The sequence below is a fragment of the Mixophyes fleayi genome, chromosome 8 (assembly GCF_038048845.1).
Source record: "Mixophyes fleayi isolate aMixFle1 chromosome 8, aMixFle1.hap1, whole genome shotgun sequence".
In the NCBI taxonomy this organism is placed as follows: Eukaryota; Metazoa; Chordata; class Amphibia; order Anura; family Limnodynastidae; genus Mixophyes; species Mixophyes fleayi.
Window position 1 is genome coordinate 129,050,379 of NC_134409.1, and position 19,162 is coordinate 129,069,540.

General features: G+C 42.5%; 1 protein-coding gene across 4 annotated transcripts in view; it reads left to right on the top strand.

Annotated features, from left to right (window-relative positions):
- MTMR14 (myotubularin related protein 14) overlaps positions 1 to 18,917 on the top strand; it is a 41,910-nt gene extending 22,993 nt beyond the window's left edge. The window contains exons 15-19 of one of the 4 annotated variants that reach the window (XM_075183491.1): positions 186 to 244; positions 1,991 to 2,129; positions 3,052 to 3,249; positions 12,739 to 12,894; positions 16,100 to 18,917. In XM_075183491.1, the coding sequence (XP_075039592.1) occupies positions 186 to 244; positions 1,991 to 2,129; positions 3,052 to 3,249; positions 12,739 to 12,894; positions 16,100 to 16,280 (733 nt within the window). In that variant the 3' untranslated portion in view covers positions 16,281 to 18,917. The remainder of the gene's footprint in view (positions 1 to 185; positions 245 to 1,990; positions 2,130 to 3,051; positions 3,250 to 12,738; positions 12,895 to 16,099) is intronic. The other 3 variants (XM_075183492.1, XM_075183493.1, XM_075183494.1) reach the window with 3 other exon arrangements.
- The last annotated feature ends 245 nt before the right edge of the window (positions 18,918 to 19,162 follow it).

Sequence of the window (19,162 nt, forward strand, 5' to 3'; positions counted from 1 at the left end):
CCACAGGAGACCAGACCTTACTGCATCTTCTAAACTAAACTAAAGCTCACTGGTATCATGTTGTATGTTTGACCTAAAATCCTTTTGAGGAGGTAGTGAGTGATGAATGCTACTTTAACACTAATTTCTACACAAGGAGACTCCTTGCGGTATAGGAAGGTAATTGATCTCTTTCTGTCCTGCAGGCGGAAAAGTTCACAGCTTCGAGATCCTGGTTTAACGCTGGACGATTTCTGTGCACTAAGTAGGTGGTAGAAGTACGATATTTGAATTTGGTTTATGATGTTTCTAAGATAATCTTCACATACGAAGTTTTTTTACATTGACTTTTTTTTAGAAACCTTTCAACAAATGTCCTTACAAGACTGCAGAACTGGGCATTAAGCTCGTCACTGATCACCTCTTCTTACAATCTCTCTGTTTAAGATTCAGTGCTACAAAACAGCCGCTGGTTCTTTTTAGCTCAAATAAAAATGATTGCAAAGCATCATCTGTCCCGTTGCTCAACTGGAAGAGCGGAGGCTGCATGTGAGCAGCCAGTATGGGAGCTGCGGCCCTATGCGCTGAGGGAGTGACTCTAGGAGAGATATAGAAAGTACCACTGTTGTGGTGTGAGCTGTAGGTGCCGTCTTGCACTTCCTGTAGCAGCGCGGTAGAAATCCCCCCCCATGCTACTGGCTTGGAATAGCAGAAAGGAGTTCTTAAGCCATAATCTGATGCAGGTAACTGCAGGTGAAGTTTGAATTAAATGTTAGTCATTATAAATGTCATAATGTTCCCAATGACCTCTGTTGTCCTGGCTTAAGTATGATGGACTGATGAATGCGTTGTGGGCTATCGCATATATGATCATAGCCTAAATGTATTTTGCAGCCCTGTGGAGGAGTTGGGGTGGGAGCATGTGAAGTTATAATTCCCACAAGAACTGTGGACACCTAATGGAGAGTGTTATGAATATGCTTATTAGATAATACTTTGGGAGATGTATAATAAATGTCCTATACTTGTACACTCATTGGACTACTGCAATCTACTCTACCTGGGTCTACCTCCTACTGCCTACAGCTGGTACATAATGCAGCAGTCAGTCTGCTCTGTTACCTAACCAGCCCTGTTCCTGCCACATAACTCTTGTTCTCCATTCCCTTCACTGGCCGTCTGTAAGATGGGCAATCTGTTTCAAGACTGGCTTATTTACATTCAAAACCACTGACAACTAGGTCCTGGGTACTCTGCCACTTCTGATTCCCTGTATTCCCACTCACTCTTCTTTATGCAGCACGGTGGCTCAGTGGTTAGCACTTCTGCCTTACAGCACTGGGGTCACGAGTTCAATTCCCAGCCATGGCCTTATCTGTGTGGAGCTTGTATGTTCTCCCCGTGTTTGCGTGGGTTTCCTCTGGGTGCTCCGGTTTCCCCCCACACTCCAAAAACCTACTGGTAGGTTAATTGACTGCTATCAAAATTGACCCGTGTCTGTGTGTCTGTGTGTCTGTGTGTCTGTGTGTCTGTGTGTCTGTGTGTCTGTGTGTCTGTGTGTCTATTAGGGAATTTAGACTGTAAGCTCCAATGGGGCAGGGACTGATGTGAATGAGTTTTCTGTACAGCGCTGCGGAATCAGTGGCGCTATATAAATAAATGATGATGATGATGACCACGAACCGCACCTAGAGTTTGCCATCATTCATTTGTGGCTCCTACTCTCTATGAACTCGCTGCCTCGCACAGTTCGAGAGGCTCCCACTCTAGACCTCGTGAAAAACCAACTGAAGAACTTACCATTGTGCTTCATTAATGCTCCTCTACTTCCATAATACCCAATGCTTGGCTTCTTTCTGTATTCTGTTAATCTTTAATATGTTAATTTTTATCACATGGTTTTTTTTTTTTATTCTGCAAATAAAAAAGTGCTTTGAGTCCTATTGGGAGAAAAGCACTATATAAATATTAATGTCTGAATCCTGGTATTGACGTTTGTTCCCTCCACCAGAACCTAGAGATCGTGGCAGTGCCACCAGCCTGAGCAGCGACTTCTCGGTCATTACTGAAGACTCTCCTGGTGCCTTTGGAAACTCAAACTATGAAGCTGTAGACCTGATGACCTTCGGCCCACAGAGCCACGCAGTCTGGTAAGATTTAGCTCTGACGTTTACTATTGGGAACATGCGGTCAAGCACATTCCTCCTGGTAACAAGACCTCAACAAGAACGTATAGCTCCATATGGCCGGCCTTTAGTCCAGCTATGTGTGATGGAAATACAAATTATCATGTGCAGTTCTGGCCTGCATCTATGTAAAACTCATGGCAGGAGAAGCCCTGTCAGTATTCTCTCTTCAATTCACTTGGGATTTTTTTTTCCGTAGAGATGATGTGGAGGTAGGTGGTCCTCACCTTCATTATCTGTGCAGGGTTTCAGACCATGCTGCCCTCTGCTGTGCTCAAGTTTACCTAAATAATACACATGTCAGCATGGGGCAATCGCCACACAGTGGAAGACCTGTGATATTTGAAAGGATCGCAGTGTTCTGTGCTTCGCAGTGTTCTGTGCTTCGCAGTGTTCTGTGCTTCGCAGTGTTCTGTGCTTCGCAGTGTTCTGTGCTTCGCAGTGTTCTGTGCTTCGCAGTGTTCTGTGCTTCGCAGTGTTCTGTGCTTCGCAGTGTTCTGTGCTTCGCAGTGTTCTGTGCTTCGCAGTGTTCTGTGCTTCGCAGTGTTCTATGATCCTCTCAGGCGTGTATTACGTTTTGTTATACTTTGTGCATGGTAAAAATTTGGATCTTAGTTTTTGTCAGGAAGGAATAGAACTAAATAAACACCATATCCTTGCTTTCAAGTATCCTATTCCATTTGTGGGATCACCTGACTGCCAGATATGTTTTACTTTATATTATGATACCACTTTGCTACTTTTTTGTGTATCTATATAAATGCGTTGCTTAAAGAAATGTATTTTCTACAGGACAGTACACTGGCAATAGGCCTCGGCTGAGTGTTTCATCATCAGTTCAATCCTTAACACTTTACTTGCTTGCCTCCCTTCCCCGCCATGCCAGGAAGAAGACTCATACCTCATCGCCACAAACCGTGGTCTGGGACCGGTCCCACGTGGCTGCGGAAGACCATCTGCTTCAGCCAGCGGCCAAGTCCTCCAGCTCCTCCTCATCCAACCACTCGGACCTCTTCCTGAGAGCAGGGAGTAGCCCCCTGGAGGTGCCTCAGCGCAGGTGGGACACGTGTCGAGCTTTCCCCCCGTACGTCTGATCTCTATTTTTTTTGCCTTTTCTACAATTTTGACGTTTATTGAAGAGCTGGTGAGATCCTGGAGTGCTGGGCAGCAGTCTCTGTAACTTGTGTCCTCTGGACATAGACCTACCTCCTGGCATTATGCTTCTTCTCGGAGGTAGATCTCTGTCTTGTGTTGGTCAAGACAAACCTCTCCCATGCCCACAGCCTGTGCCTGAAATAGGCTTCCTGTGGCAGCCTCTGTTTCCAGTAGAAGTTTGACATTAAATGGCTATTAAAGAAAACTGCATAGATAACTGCAAGAAAATGCTGTAACACCTTGCCACTAATCAGAATCTAACTAGCTTCCATTTTCTAAACCATACTAAAAAATGTAACATGCGGTCACTCTGGGCGCTTCTTTCCTGCTGTTATCTGTGTAAGTTCTCCCAAATGTCCATAGATCAGTCCGTGTTCTATAAAAACTGAGCTGCAGCTGTCTGTGCTCTTCCTTCAGAATCTCCAGTGATTACGGTCTTCAGCGCTCACAACGAGCATCATTATACTGGTTATAAGAGTGTGACTGTTACTCTCTGCTTTGGGCAAAGCTTTAAATGTTTTTGCTGTTTTGCAAATTCATGCCTAAAACCATCTTGCTACTTCCTAATTTCATATCCCATTAATTCCCCAACCGGAAGATTGTCATTTAAAAAACAACAGTAAAATATTTGACCTCCACTGGGTGTTTCCATGTCTAGTATAGAGAAGCCCCTGTCGCTTGTACAGGTGGACACATGTGACCGCAGTCACTTCAGTACATGCAGGCTGTCCTGTGGGCTTGTAATCAATGACCATCCAGTACTCACCATGAGCCTTATTCCCGATGCCTGCTCTACTCTGTTCACTGAGTGGGACCACCGCTCAGACTAAATGCAGCATGGGCACATGGACCCCCCCCCGTGCCCTTACCCTGGTTGCTGGCTTAGGTTAAGCATACACAACTGCCTAATGATTTCTCTGTAAGCCGTTAGACTTTGCTTTGCATTAACTTAAAGAGAACTAGTCTTGTTTGGCATAACTAGTTGGGTACGTATTGCCTAGTGCGCTAGTAGGGGTGTATAAAACCTGCTTCCTCCACTAGGGGGCGAGCATTCACAAGCAATTCATATTGTATGTACATGTGTGGATTATGTTGGAGAGTCTGCCTGCAATCTACTGTATACTCTCTCCCAGGAGATGACTTTGATGGTGAAAACTCCTGAGCTTCCTGAATTACACAGTTATTATATGGTCTGAGTGGACAGTGTAGGGAAACAATTCTATTTCATTTTTTTTAGACTTGCTGCACCTATAATTATGCCAAACATATCTGGTTCTCTTTAGTGATCCAAAAATGGCTTCTCCTACTAACTCACTGATTGAATAAACATTACTTGCTACAGATTGTATTTTCGGCACATCGATAGGCATGCATAGATAGACCTGTCAGTTTTTTAATAGAAGTAGATTATTTGGCCAAGTCTCCTCTACATCTGTTCCCTTCACACAGAGCGCTCAAGGACAAGGGTTCCTCTTTGCCTGCAGCATAACTGCTGGACAGGATCATGATGCAATACTATTTTATTGTAAATACTCACTGTTTTAGTCTGGACTTTTAACGGATACTGAGAATTGCAGAGTGCTGAATGAAAGTGGTTTTGTGGTTACTATTAAAGGGAAATAATTTGGGAGGAAAATGTCCAAGGAATATCTTTAAATACCTGATTTGAAGGAAATGTTTTTATTTTTAAACATTTAATTTCAATGATATTTCCAGGCACTATTCGCTGCTATGCAGGTGTTATAGGGAATTACATCTCCTAAAAATATCTGACCACTGGGCATGACCCACTCTGCCTCTGCTCGTCCGCTTCCCAGGTGGGAGGCGGACGAGCCAAGGAAGAGTGGACAACCTCTGGCTATCCAGGTATTGAACTATCAGTCCCAGCATAACCTGCCAGCTGGCTATCTACAGGCAAAGCATGCTGGGACTTGTAGTAGATTGGCCAGGCTTGTTCTATAGGTAAGCTTGCCACCTAAGGAGTTTCATATGAAGGCCTGGCTGGGGTTGGCTTCCCCTGGGTCTGTAGGATAATTTTGGAGAATTTCACTTCCATTGAGAACTGTCACCTTCATTTAGCAATATTGACTGTCTGGTGGCAACTGTAAGGTATAGAAGGGGTATGTCTTTATCCTCTAAGTCTCGTCCCTTTATATATTAATTAAATAACATCTAGGGGGTAAATGTATCAAGCTGCAAGTTTCCAGCAGGTTTGAAAAGTGTAGACGTTGTCTATGGCAACCAATCAGATTCTAGCTGTCATTTTGTAGAATATACTAAATAAATGATAACTAGAACCTGGTTGCTATAGGCAACATCTCTACTTCTCAAACCTGCCAGAAACTTTGCTTGATAAATTTGCCCCTTAGGCACAGAATACAGGTGATTACAATAAAACGTTAGTCTGCATTTCTCTTGTCACACACACACACCCTAGGGAGCCACATAACACATATCCTGGATCACTGCCACGCGTTCCGCTCAGCTTTTCAGCCTGCAGGGACTCTTAGGCTAGTGTATGATTTACAATTGAGAATTTGAGTCCAAAGTATGTTTAATATATCCACCCTCCTAAGCCAACTCTAAACACGAGTATACCGGGTAGTTTAGTTAGCAGAGGGCAATTCTCTAGGATCTGTGATTGAAATAAGTTAGGATCTGAAAAGCTAAAATGTAGGATGCTAAATTTATTACCCACGATATGAACAGCTGCAGTAGAACAAGATAAATAATCCTGTGTGAGCATCCACACATCTGGTACCCCAGTATTATTATTATTATTATTATTATTATTATTATCATTTATTTGTTAGGCGCCACAAGGTGTCCGCAGCGCCGTACATAGTACAAACAGTAGACCATACAGGGTTAAACAGTACAGAACAGTAAACACAAAGTACCAGTGCTTCAGAAACTCCGGGACAGACAAATGGAGTAAGGACGGAGCAGAAGAACAGGTGTGGAGACACGAGGGAAGAAGTGCCCTGCTCAACGAGCTTACATCCTAAGGGAGGGTGGACGAAACAGACACGAGGGAGCGGTGATACCAGGGGAGAGAGGGAAGAGCGAGCAGAGTAGGTGAGGGGTTAGGTGGATGATTGGTAGGCTTTAAGGAACAGGTGAGTTTTAAGTGCTCGTTTGGAGGAGCACAGCTTGGGAGCGAGACTTTCTCAGTAAACTAAGTAAAACTTGGTGATTTTTAAAATCCAACACGAAAATGGAACAAAAAACAGTTATTTATACACAGACTGTAGTTTAGAAGGTCGTACTTCCTAAGATTTGGAGCATTTGCATGTTGCATTAATAAACGTACATTCGTTACCAAATAAAGAAAGCTACACTTCCTATTGTAAGTGGTAATACATAACTGTACGCAAAGTGTCAAGATATTAACACAACAAAAGTTCCAATTCGTGAAACATTGAAAAGCATAAAATCGTTTTTACATGTAGTTACAGAAGTTAGGACTTTAATCCGTTTCACACACTCATTGTGGGAGCACGTTCTAGTTATGCTTGAGGGGCGAGTAGTTTAGAAGCAGATGAGTGAAACGCGTGTGGGTCTGTAGCGATCTGCGCAGCTGAATCTTTTCCAGCCAGATAGCGCGTGTATCCAGCTTCTATAGCGGCATTCTGCAGAGCTGGCGCAGTGTGTTGTAGAGGCCTGTGGCAATCGCAGCACATGTTCCTCATCCAGCTGAATGATGACCTTGTTATGTAGCTGTGGTTTCATCTAAATTGCATAGCAGTTGGGGCTGAAATAAGGGAACAAATGAGGGAACAGAGGAGAGTTAAACGGATCCAATTGTTTACAGCCATTTACGAAAATAAATAGTAAAAAAAAATTGGCAAGGCTCTAATTTGTGGCTTTTTCTGCATTCGGGAGGATTTTGAGAGGTCGTTAAATTAGACCAGCAATGAGGAGGAGACATGGGGTTGTCTTATGGACAAGGGGTCGTCTTGCCCCCCCCCCATTTGGAGGGCCACATTAGCTGTACTGCAGTAACTTTCTTAGTTTCTACCAAGCATAATTTCCAAAGTCCAACCTATTTCCAATTTATGACCACCCCATCTACTTGATTTACAAACATTGGGGCTGATTCATTAAGGATCTTAACTTGAGAAACTTCTTATTTCAGTCTCCTGGACAAAACCATGTTACAATGCAAGGGGTGCAAATTAGTATTCTGTTTTGCACATAAGTTAAATACTGACTGTTTTTTCATGTAACGCACAAATACTTGATAGCTTATTTGTACAGTGAAATTTAAAGTTGATATTTGTGTGCTACATGAAAAAACAGTCAGTGTTTAACTTATGTGCAAAACAGAATACTAATTTGCACCCCTTGCATTGTAACATGGTTTTGTCCAGGAGACTGAAATAATTTTCTCAAGTTAAGATCCTTATTGAATCAGGCCCCTTGTTTTTAAAAAAATATATTTTTCCCCCTCTCCCTTTTTTACTCCCCTTCCTAGCTTAAATTATGAATGAGTGAGGAGACCTCTGAATGGTCTGTATTATGTGTCTGCGTTTAGAAATACAACAGGTAGATGGAAAAATAAGTCTTCTTAAAATCTAGAATGAGACTCTGGGATAAAATATATTATCCTGCTGTGTTGTAAAATCATCATTTGTTCACCAGCTGCATTTAAAAAGGCAATTTCATTAAAGGCGAAATGTGGCATGGTTGTATATGTTTAAAAAACAAAAACGAGTTTTGACTTTAATTACATTGCTGTTTTTAAATTTATAGGAAAAATCAAAATGTGGAGAACCCCTATTGGATAAATCTCTGGGTTTTTGTTTTTTTTGCTCAGCACATATCCCTAGTTTTGGCTGAGTGAGGCATTGGTCCAGTAGGGAGTTTTGGGGGACAACTTAATGACATTACCATCCAATCGCACACTAACCTGCTACATAGACTGTGTGACTGCGCTCACTGTGTGACATCACCATCCAATCGCACACTAACCTGCTACATAGACTGTGTGACTGCGCTGTGACATCACCATCCAATCACACACTAACCTGCTACATAGACTGTGTGACTGCGCTGTGACATCACCATCCAATCACACACTAACCTGCTACATAGACTGTGTGACTGCGCTCACTGTGTGACATCACCATCCAATCGCACACTAACCTGCTACATAGACTGTGTGACTGCGCTGTGACATCACCATCCAATCACATACTAACCTGCTACATAGACTGTGTGACTGCGCTGTGACATCACCATCCAATCACACACTAACCTGCTACATAGACTGTGTGACTGCGCTGTGACATCACCATCCAATCACACACTAACCTGCTACATAGACTGTGTGACTGCGCTGTGACATCACCATCCAATCACACACTAACCTGTTACATAGACTGTGTGACTGCGCTCACTGTGTGACATCACCATCCAATCACACACTAACCTGCTACATAGACTGTGTGACTGCGCTCACTGTGTGACATCACCATCCAATCACACACTAACCTGCTACATAGACTGTGTGACTGCGCTCACTGTGTGACATCACCATCCAATCACACACTAACCTGCTACATAGACTGTGTGACTGCGCTGTGACATCACCATCCAATCACACACTAACCTGCTACATAGACTGTGTGACTGCGCTCACTGTGTGACATCCCCATCCAATCACACACTAACCTGCTACATAGACTGTGTGACTGCGCTGTGACATCACCATCCAATCACACACTAACCTGCTACATAGACTGTGTGACTAATTTTTCTAGGTGTCAATACAGTTTTAATACATAGTGATATTTAAATGTATTCATTCATCATTTTATTATGGTAGTTGTATTGATATTTAATATAAGTTGTGTATATATTAGTATCTAATGTTACTAATCTTAATGAAATCGTCTCTTAAATGTAATACGTATTAAAACCTCAATAATTGTTACATATTGCACACAGGATCAAAGCCATCTTTAGAGAAAATGTAGAACAAATCTAGATTTCTCCTCTGGTCTGTCAGAAACAGTCTAGTTTTTCTATCTGTATTTCACATTGGAGCAGTAATTGGTTAAATTCCATTACTAGCAGAAGGGAAACGGATTGAAATATTTGCCATTGCAATTGTCGCATTATGTCAGGCTTCAAAAAGTCATGTTCTAAAGAGGTCTATGGTTTAATTCCGCTACGTCTGGGTTATAATTTCTACTGCGACATTCGTGTTCTGTCAGGCGGGTTTTCATTTTCCAACCCATCTGACTAACATAGTAGATCTCATGGATACTTAAGCAGCTATTTGAACGGTCACGTGTGTGACATTCACTACACGGAACAATTTTATTCCTTTTTATTTATATGTCTAACTATTCCAACTTTTATTAGTAGAACTGCAGCGTTCTTACTATTACTAGAATAGTTGGTGTATTTGAACCTTTAGAGTCCACTTTAATTGCAGAATCTCTTATAATAAAAATTAAAATGCAGGGAATTATTTCTACCTCCTGTTTCTAAGTGTCCATAGCCATAGACTTGATCCATATCATTTACTGGCTCGTTAGGCATTAAGTTTGAATGATTGTAACCTGTATATGATCTGTAATAATATTGCCTCCAATATTAAATGTAATATCTCTATCTGCTCTACATGTAGACGTATGTATTGACCTTTTCTGAAGGTTGTGAATTAGAGATTTGGGATGGGAGCTATGTCTGCGGGTTTGATTATACGGCAGTGGGTAATTTGGTATGACATTTAGTTACAAAGACCTCTAAAAAGATTATTCTATTACCACTCACTGAAAAATCGCACTCGATTTGATGGGTGAAGTTTATTCAGCTCCTGTACCATCAAATTATAAGTCTGCTATACTGTTTGGTCCATAATATAAATATTGTAGGCATGGCCTCTGCGTGCCTTGCAGGAAAAAAATCATCCAAGGTGAATTAAAGGCCTGAATAGAAATCTAGAGTTTAGGCAGTTTCTCTACAGATGGCTTTATTCCTGTGTGTAATCTATATAATAAGGTTTCCATGTGTATTACATTTTTATATGAATTACTTTAAGTTTCATTAAATTAGAGTATATTGTGTAAACGTTTTTTTTTTGATATGGTAATTTAAAATATATACACTAATATATTAAAGTTTTTATAATGTGCTAACTATTTTTATTTAATTTGTTAATTATGCAATATGTTGATGTTGCACAAGTTCTATATTCACCAATTACCTGTAATTGTACCTGCTACATAGGCTGTGTGACTGTACTGTCCTCGCTCCATGACGTCTCCATCCAGTTACAGACTAACCTGCTACATAGACGCTGTGACTGTACTGCCCTCTCTCCATGAGGTCTCCATCCAGTCACAGACTAACCTGCTACATAGGCTGTGTGACTGTACTGTCCTCGCTCCATGACGTCTCCATCCAGTCACAGACTAACCTGCTACATAGGCTGTGTGACTGTACTGTCCTCGCTCCATGACGTCTCCATCCAGTCACAGACTAACCTGCTACATAGGCTGTGTGACTGTACTGTCCTCGCTCCATGACGTCTCCATCCAGTCACAGACTAACCTGCTACATAGACTGTGTGACTGTACTGCCCTCGCTCCATGACGTCTCCATCCAGTCACAGACTAACCTGCCACATAGACGCTGTGACTGTACTGCCCTCGCTCCATGACGTCTCCATCCAGTTACAGACTAACCTGCTACATGGACGCTGTGACTACTGCCCTCGCTCCATGACGTCTCCATCCAGTCACAGACTAACCTGCTACATAGACGCTGTGACTGTACTGTCCTCACTCCATGAGGTCTCCATCCAGTCACAGACTAACCTGCTACATAGGCTGTGTGACTGTACTGCCCTCGCTCCATGACGTCTCCATCCAGTTACAAACTAACCTGCTACATAGACTGTGTGACTGTACTGTCCTCGCTCCATGACGTCTCCATCCAGTTACAAACTAACCTGCTACATAGGCTGTGTGACTGTACTGTCCTCGCTCCATGAGGTCTCCATCCAGTCACAGACTAACCTGCTACGTAGATGCTGTGACTGTACTGCCCTCGCTCCATGACGTCTCCATCCAGTCACAGACTAACCTGCTACATAGACGCTGTGACTACTGCCCTCGCTCCATGACGTCTTCATCCAGTCGCACACTAACCTGCTACATAGACGCTGTGACTGTACTGCCCTCGCTCCATGAGGTCTTCATCCAGTCACAGACTAACCTGCTACGTAGATGCTGTGACTGTACTGCCCTCGCTCCATGACGTCTCCATCCAGTCACAGACTAACCTGCTACATAGACGCTGTGACTACTGCCCTCGCTCCATGACGTCTTCATCCAGTCGCACACTAACCTGCTACGTAGACGCTGTGACTGTACTGCCCTCGCTCCATGAGGTCTCCATCCAGTCACAGACTAACCTGCTACGTAGATGCTGTGACTGTACTGCCCTCGCTACATGGCATCACCATCTGTGGGGGTGTTATATGTGATCCTTTGATGGCCGCTAGTTGAGTGAATAGCCAGCAGTAAATTTTATAAGCTACCTGGCTTCTGGTTATTGTCCAGACTGGCACGGATATGGTAATCTTTGTAACACACTCCCAGAGTCCATGAAACAAAAAAGGAAATGTGTGTGTGTATGTATGTATGTATGTATGTATGTATATATATATATATATATATATATATATATATATATATATATATATATATATATATATATATATATATATATATATATATATATATATATATATATTCGTAATAGTAATACAAGTATGTGGAGCTTTGGGGAAGATGACGCACCATTTTCTGCCAACTAGAGACTGGTCTTCATACAAAGCTTTGACATGAATATACCTATAGAAATATGACATTTACTTTTACTGTGGTGACCAGATGACAATCAAAGTGGCCGCTTGTCTGAAGATTTTTGCACTCTTGCTGCAGGGCATGATGTTCTGCTACAAAAATATGTAGCACATTTGTACCTATTCTCTTCTCTTTTCCAAGCGCAACACTTTTTTTTTTTTTTTAATCTATATGCAACTGAATATCTTTGTGGGTTTATGTATCTTGCTTGTGGCTGCTGCTCTGGATGCCTTTAATCAGGAAACCCTGTTAATCACTTGATTCTTCCTGCTTTGGGTGTGCTGGTTTCTGCATGCTCCTTTTGGCTTTGCAATACCGCCACAGTATAAGGGAACCACTGGCCATCTCTGGGAGAGTGATTCTCGCCCAGTTCTGTCTAGGCTCTTCCTGGTGTACGGCACTGTCTGCACTTGTCTTCACTGATGAGCTTCAGCAAAATGGCTTCTCCAGAGGCATGAAAGGGAAAAGGGTCTTTGTCTTCTACTTTTTTAAAAAAAACAAAACAAAAACTCCTCTCTCTCTCTTCGCCTCAGATCAGCGGACCATTCCCTGCCCGGATCTTCCGTCTCCACAGACTATGGCAGCTGGCAGATGGTATCGGAGGGTGGGAGTGTGCATGACCATGGTATCCTTGGCGCCAGCACCTTTCTCCACTTCAGCTTCCCAGATGAGAAACCAAACGGTGGCCTGTAAGTGGATCCAGTGCGTCAGCGGCTCTTCTCTCCGATGATTGAGTCCTGACCGGAGCTTTTTTAAACGCTCATCCAGCGAACTCCTAGCGGTACCCAAGTAAGGGTAGCCAGATGTTCTGCAAAGAACAAGCTGCCATCTAGAACCTTAAACTGGGGGGTTATACAAGTCCAGTTTGGATATTATGCTAATAAAGTAACCTGCAATTCAGAATACAAAACATAACCGTTGCTTTTCACAATTTAAACTTTGCCATTGTGGATGGTACAAGTTCATCGCTCAATTCCTAAATGAATTGTCCGTTAGCTTCGTATTCAAATAAGTTTCTTATACAGAGCAGCGGGTGTTTCCCGACGGGTTGTTTTTGGGAGTATTACCCCTGTGGTACGAACGCAGTTAAATGGGACATTTAACATGTGTATAATTTAAAAAGGGTTTTCCATCTGTATTTTTTGTTGTGTTGTAATGTATGGTGAAGAGTTAGCATAGCAGTGTCAGAGGTGACATTCGTGAATGATGCGTAAAGCTATCCCCGGCATTCTGGCTTTGAAGGGTTACTGCACAAGCGCTGGACTTGTTCAATACTACTCTACAGCCAGTATAAGACTGATTGCTGCAAACTGTGCCTAGTTCTTGATTACCGTTCATGTACAGCAACTGCACAAAGGAGGAATAGATGAAGGCCAAGATTGTTACCAGGAGAGTAAGAAGAACTTCTTTTCAAAACCCATTCACCACACACTACAATAAATAAAAAGTAATTCCCACTGAACAGGACTTGTTTTGAGGTTACACGAGGACGCTCTGGTATTAGAGCGTAGCTCTGAATTAATACAGCGATAAATAGTAGACCTAATCTGTGCTGATCTACTGTAGAGACTAATTCCATGTTATGCTTGTATGTCTTTCCGACCTGCAGCGAGATCATGAACCCCCCCCCCCACAATCACGTATGTACATGTAGTGCAGGTTTGGGAAAACTCTTAAATGCTGCCAACTTGTCACCCCCCCCCCCCCCCCCCCCTCCTCCCAAAAAATAAGTTTACTTTGAATCCTGCATAGTTCATTAACACAGGAGTGGAACATTTGGGTTTTTGTAGGTGCTTAGTTGAGCACAGCAGGAGAGACTGTGAAACAGCTGCTGCTAAAAAAAAATAATCACCTGGCATTTGAGCGATTTGTCAGCAGTCCTGCAATTTAGGAAAGTGTGCTTGGCAGAGTCCCCATGGACTTGGCATTGTTATAATGGCAGAGTCTCCACTGCTTGTGCTCCTGTCAGTCCACAGGGCAGGGGCGCACAGGGAATTGCGTTACGAGCACTAAAAAAACGAGCTGCCCTTATTAAATCCAGCTCTGTCCCAGCGATGGCCCATTTGAAGCGTGCTGCAAGTCCACGTTCATAGAAAACCCCAAACAGTGACTGTGCATTCCAGAATACAGCGGAATATCATGAATACAAAAGCTTCACCTCTACCTCTAATCCAATAGCAGGATGGTGTTGAATGTTTGTAGAAGGTTGAAAAATGGAATTACTGTCTGTGCTTGATATGTTGTCATGACTTCAGAAATAATGCAGACACTCTTTTTGGTGGGGGTACCAGTAAGGAGCATAAATGAAGCATGTTGCTGGTATTTCTCCTACAGATAGAACCAAATCTGCAATTTGAGTCTCTGGCAGTGATGGGCACCCTGTAACACTACCCTCAGTAATAAGTTAAAAACAATACATTTAACCACACACTCCCCTCCTCTTATCCTGCTTCCTTGTTTCTCCTTCTCCCATCTGGCTCTCCCCCCAAAAATAAAAATACAGCCCTCAAATTATGCACCCTCGCCTGCCATCGAACCTGCCATTGCCACAAAATGCCCCACGTGCCACTTAGACCTCACACTTCCCTCGGATCATACAAGTACTACAAAACTCCCTGCAGACACCCCCACTCACCCCTCACTACTAATTAACCCCTAGTTAACAAGCATTTGGCATGAATTCTTCCGTCCCTGACCATTAAGAGCATTTAGCTTGTTAGTCGGGATCAGGAATCACAGTTTGTCCTTGGATGGAGGTCACATGGTAGTGATGGCACTGCATTCTCGCTTGCACCTTGTGCGCTGTCGTGTGAGCACCTGCGGTGTGCTGTCATGTAAGCACCTGTGGCGAACTGTCGTGTGAAGTGGGGGTGGCTGCTCCAATCAGATGACTCTTGGCTTCACCCGCCACCCCATTTCTGCTTCTGCTCTGACAGCTATTGAACAAACCGGAGAGGAGCTGCGCACTGCAGGCGGAGCTCGCTGGTGGCTCTACTGATAAAAGCTCACCAGACTTCAATGCTCTATACCACAACATTGGTTACTATGTAACCATTTCAGATTCCAAATCTTGGGACAGAAATACTGAAAGGCGAAGTGCGTTCTACTAAAATCTTAAAATAACCCTGCGCCTAGCATTCCCCTCCTCATTGCAGTGCAGAGCTCCTCATAGTACCTAGGGGGGAAAAAATCTTCATCTTGTCTGTGATGAAATTGCTGATATCTTACCCCCCTCTCCCCCCCCCCCCCCCCCCCTTCATGTTTATTTTTTTCCACACTCTGGATAAATAGTTTAGATGGTATATCTGGGTTGATTAGGCCTAAATCTTAGGTGTATTTACTATTTAGTAGCTTAATACTACTTATAGTTTGTTAAATGAATAACTTTGTAGTGTCTGCTACATACAATTCATGGTGAACAGGAATTGTAAGTCGTGCTCATGTAGCGTTTAGTTCCACAAAGCATCTGCAAGTATCTAGTACATCTATATTCTTAATGTTTTTCAATTCAGAAGAAATGGCTGTGAGGTGGGTTTGAAGTGTATGTGCTTAAACTATAAATCACATCATATTATTGGGGGAACATGCACGTATAGCATCTTGTTGGGCTGCAGAAGGGGAAACCTGCCCACTGTACGGCAGTGGTCTGTATACTGGCGATGTGACTCCACCAAATGCTAAGTTGCCCTTCTAAATAAAGCTTTGTTGTGTTTTAGATGTATTGGTTGAGATGCATTAATATCGCTAACACTTTTAAACTTGGACAAATGGTTGTTTAAGATAGCGAAACTCCATTAGGTATCACCATTCGGTTTGACCGTTTGTAGCATATTTTCGATTAAACCGTTTACTTGACCACTGCGGATTAGTTTACTCTTTGTTTTACTCTTGCAGGCAAACCGCGCAGACTGAACGGGCAGCGCGACTAGAGGCCGTCCAGTCCATCTTCCTATCTGCCTACCAAACCAGCATCGGCCTAAGGACTGTGTCCCCCAGCTCATCGGGAGCAATCGGTGGTCTTCTGGAACAATTTGCGCGAGGTGTGGGTCTTCGCGGCACCAGTGCTATAGTGTGACCGCCGCCTGCCGGAAGCCCGGAATCTAGAAGCCATGTGCAAAAAAAACCACAACAAATCAAATCCTACAATTCTATTTTAGAAGCCATATGAGACAATCTACAGGACCGGTTTGGACTTCTCTTTCGGCTCTTAAGCTGCGTGCTCCTATCAACTTTTAACTTTCTAAGCGAAAAGTGAAAAGGACCAGATCTTCCCAACCTAAAAATCTGACCAATCCCGCTGCAGCAGTCAAGAGATCAATTGGTTTTAAGGGCTGATTATGATTATTGGTCTTTCTGGGGGGAAGGTTTTTTTTGGTGGGGTTTTTTTTTGGGGGGGGGGTTGCGGTATATGGGTTTAATATCCACTTCCCCTCCTTAAACCTGCATCCCAGGCTATGTAAAGTAGTAAGTGTCAAGATTGCAGCTGTTAAATAGGAAAATGGATTTATATTTTTGACCTACCCATGATGACACCGCTTGTTGAATGCTATACACCAGAGGTAGGTAACTTGTGGCTCTGCAGCTGTTGTGGAACAACAAGTCCCAGCATGCCATCTTGGCCTCTCTGATGGAAGCTGTTGGATTTCTGACGGGTAGAAAAAGGCAGGTTCCTTACTTAGTAAGTAAGACGGTTAAAAATGAACTTGAGCCCCATTAAATAAAGAGGTTTTTGTTTTTTTTAATAATGATTATTAATCTTGGTGATCCATGGTATGATTTGGACAATATTGCCGACCTGGTTTATTCCTGTACTTTATATCTTTGTTCTCCGGTGCTCAGCCTGATTCGAGGAATGTTGGTTTTACCCAAGATGCAATCTGAAGAATTCCAAGGCTCTCCGTATTCTACAAAGCAGCCTGGCATTAATTTTATAATGAGCGTTCAATGTATCAGTAATATCTCTGTATCTGCTCCTTATTCTGGAGAGCGATAGAATGCCAACTGAAACGTGATTTGAAGGATGGTAGTGTAGCGCGATTTATAATGTAGTATTTTGTTTTTAAAAGGGAATGTGCACTGGATGATTTTTCTGCTTGTATTGGTTTGCTCTGCTCCCATTATAATGCCAAAGATGAGCGTGTAATGATCTGTACTACTGGATCCTAAAGAGCTTTCCTACTCTCCAATCATTATGTATCCTTATATCCTCACTAATTATGTGTCTGTATTATCTCCTGATCTGTCCTAGAGATTTAAACTGCATCCAACCACTTTGTCATGTGATCAATTAAATGATTCCCTGGTTCTATGTTCAGCAATATATGGAAGACTTGTATGAAAACGGAGAGACTAGGAAAAAGATAGTGTAACCCATAGCAACCAATCAGTTTGCCATGTTCAAGGTGTATTTAACTAGGGTTAGAGCACTTGGTTTATGGTTTTTAATCTCCTGATCGTCTGGATGTTCCCATTTTTAAAGTGGACGGGGGTGAAATAAGGTGCAGTCAATTGGATCATCGGAATGTTGATGGGTGCGCAAAGTGTTTTCAGGATATTTGTGTGTAGGATCTGATCGCTAGTGTGACTGCAAGAGAGGACAGGGCTGCATGCGACAGGGGCAGTGACATGATGTGAGGAGGGGAATGGAGGCAGCAGGAAGCCACAGACTGAGCGTTATATAGTGGAAGGAGCAGGGTCCCCAGCAGCACAGAGTATATCAAGAGATGAGTGATGTGTTCGTGAGGACAGGGCTGCATGTGACAGGGGCAGTGACATGATGTGAGGGGGAATGGAGGCCAGTGGAAAGTTCTAGTAGTAAAACTAGCAAACATCTGGTTGCTATAAGTTACACTACCTTCTGGTGCTTCATCTTAAGTACAGTTTCTGCTTCAGTACACGGCCACCGATTGGACAACTGCCTTCATTGCTAATATCTGATTGGTTGTCACAAATTACGTCACATCATTGATTACATTGTGCAAATTACCATCTTGTATCTTTAAGTGTCCAACCTGCAATTTGTACATTCAGATGAAAAGGTTAATCAAAGCAGTCAAGTTTACGCACACAACTATGGTAGTCCTCAGCATGCTGGGACTTGTAGTTCAAACCTGCCCTTCTTTATTGCTGCTCCCACCCTCTCCTACAGAGTTATGTTTCGCATTGTACCCCTGTGATTGAGGTTTTCTGATACGGTTGCCATTTTTCTCTGAACAAAATAAGGATTTATTTTTGTAACTTTTTTTTTTTGTTTTTTTTATTATGTTGCTTATTAATTATGTATTAATGTTTCTATTTGTTTTTGTCAAACCTACAATCAAACCAATAATTCTACTGAAAACTGTATTCATCTAGAATTCCACTTTGGATTTTAGCTTCTAGAACAAAATATCCTGTTTGATTAAAATGCTTTTACAATTTACAAAAAGTCCTTGATCAAGTAAACCGGTTGGTCAGACCCGGCTATCGTTGGGTCCATGACACCCGTCTGAAGGAGCCATAAAAGTCTAATACTGTGACCTTGCTGAGATTTTATGAAATATGTCCCCTGTGTTGTACATTTTAACATTCTACTGCCCTCCTAATAGCAAGACTTGGAGGGTGGTAAATCATTATTTAATCCTGCATAAAATTTTCTGAATGGCTCCTGTTGTAATAGGATGTCTTTTTATTTTAATAAACATTAAACATCTTGTTTTGCAAAACTGAAGAATACGTGTACTGGTGTGTTCATTATAGTGCTCATTACACTTGGATACTTACACTATATAGACAAAAGTATTTGGCCACACCTGTTAATTATTGAATTGAGGTGTTTCATTCAGACCTGTTGCCAGAGGTGTATAAAATCCAGCACCTAGCTATGCAGTCTCTATTTGCAAACATTTGTGATACAAAATGGTTCGTTCTGAAGAGCTCAGTGACATCAGGCGCGGTACTGTGATAGGATGTCACATG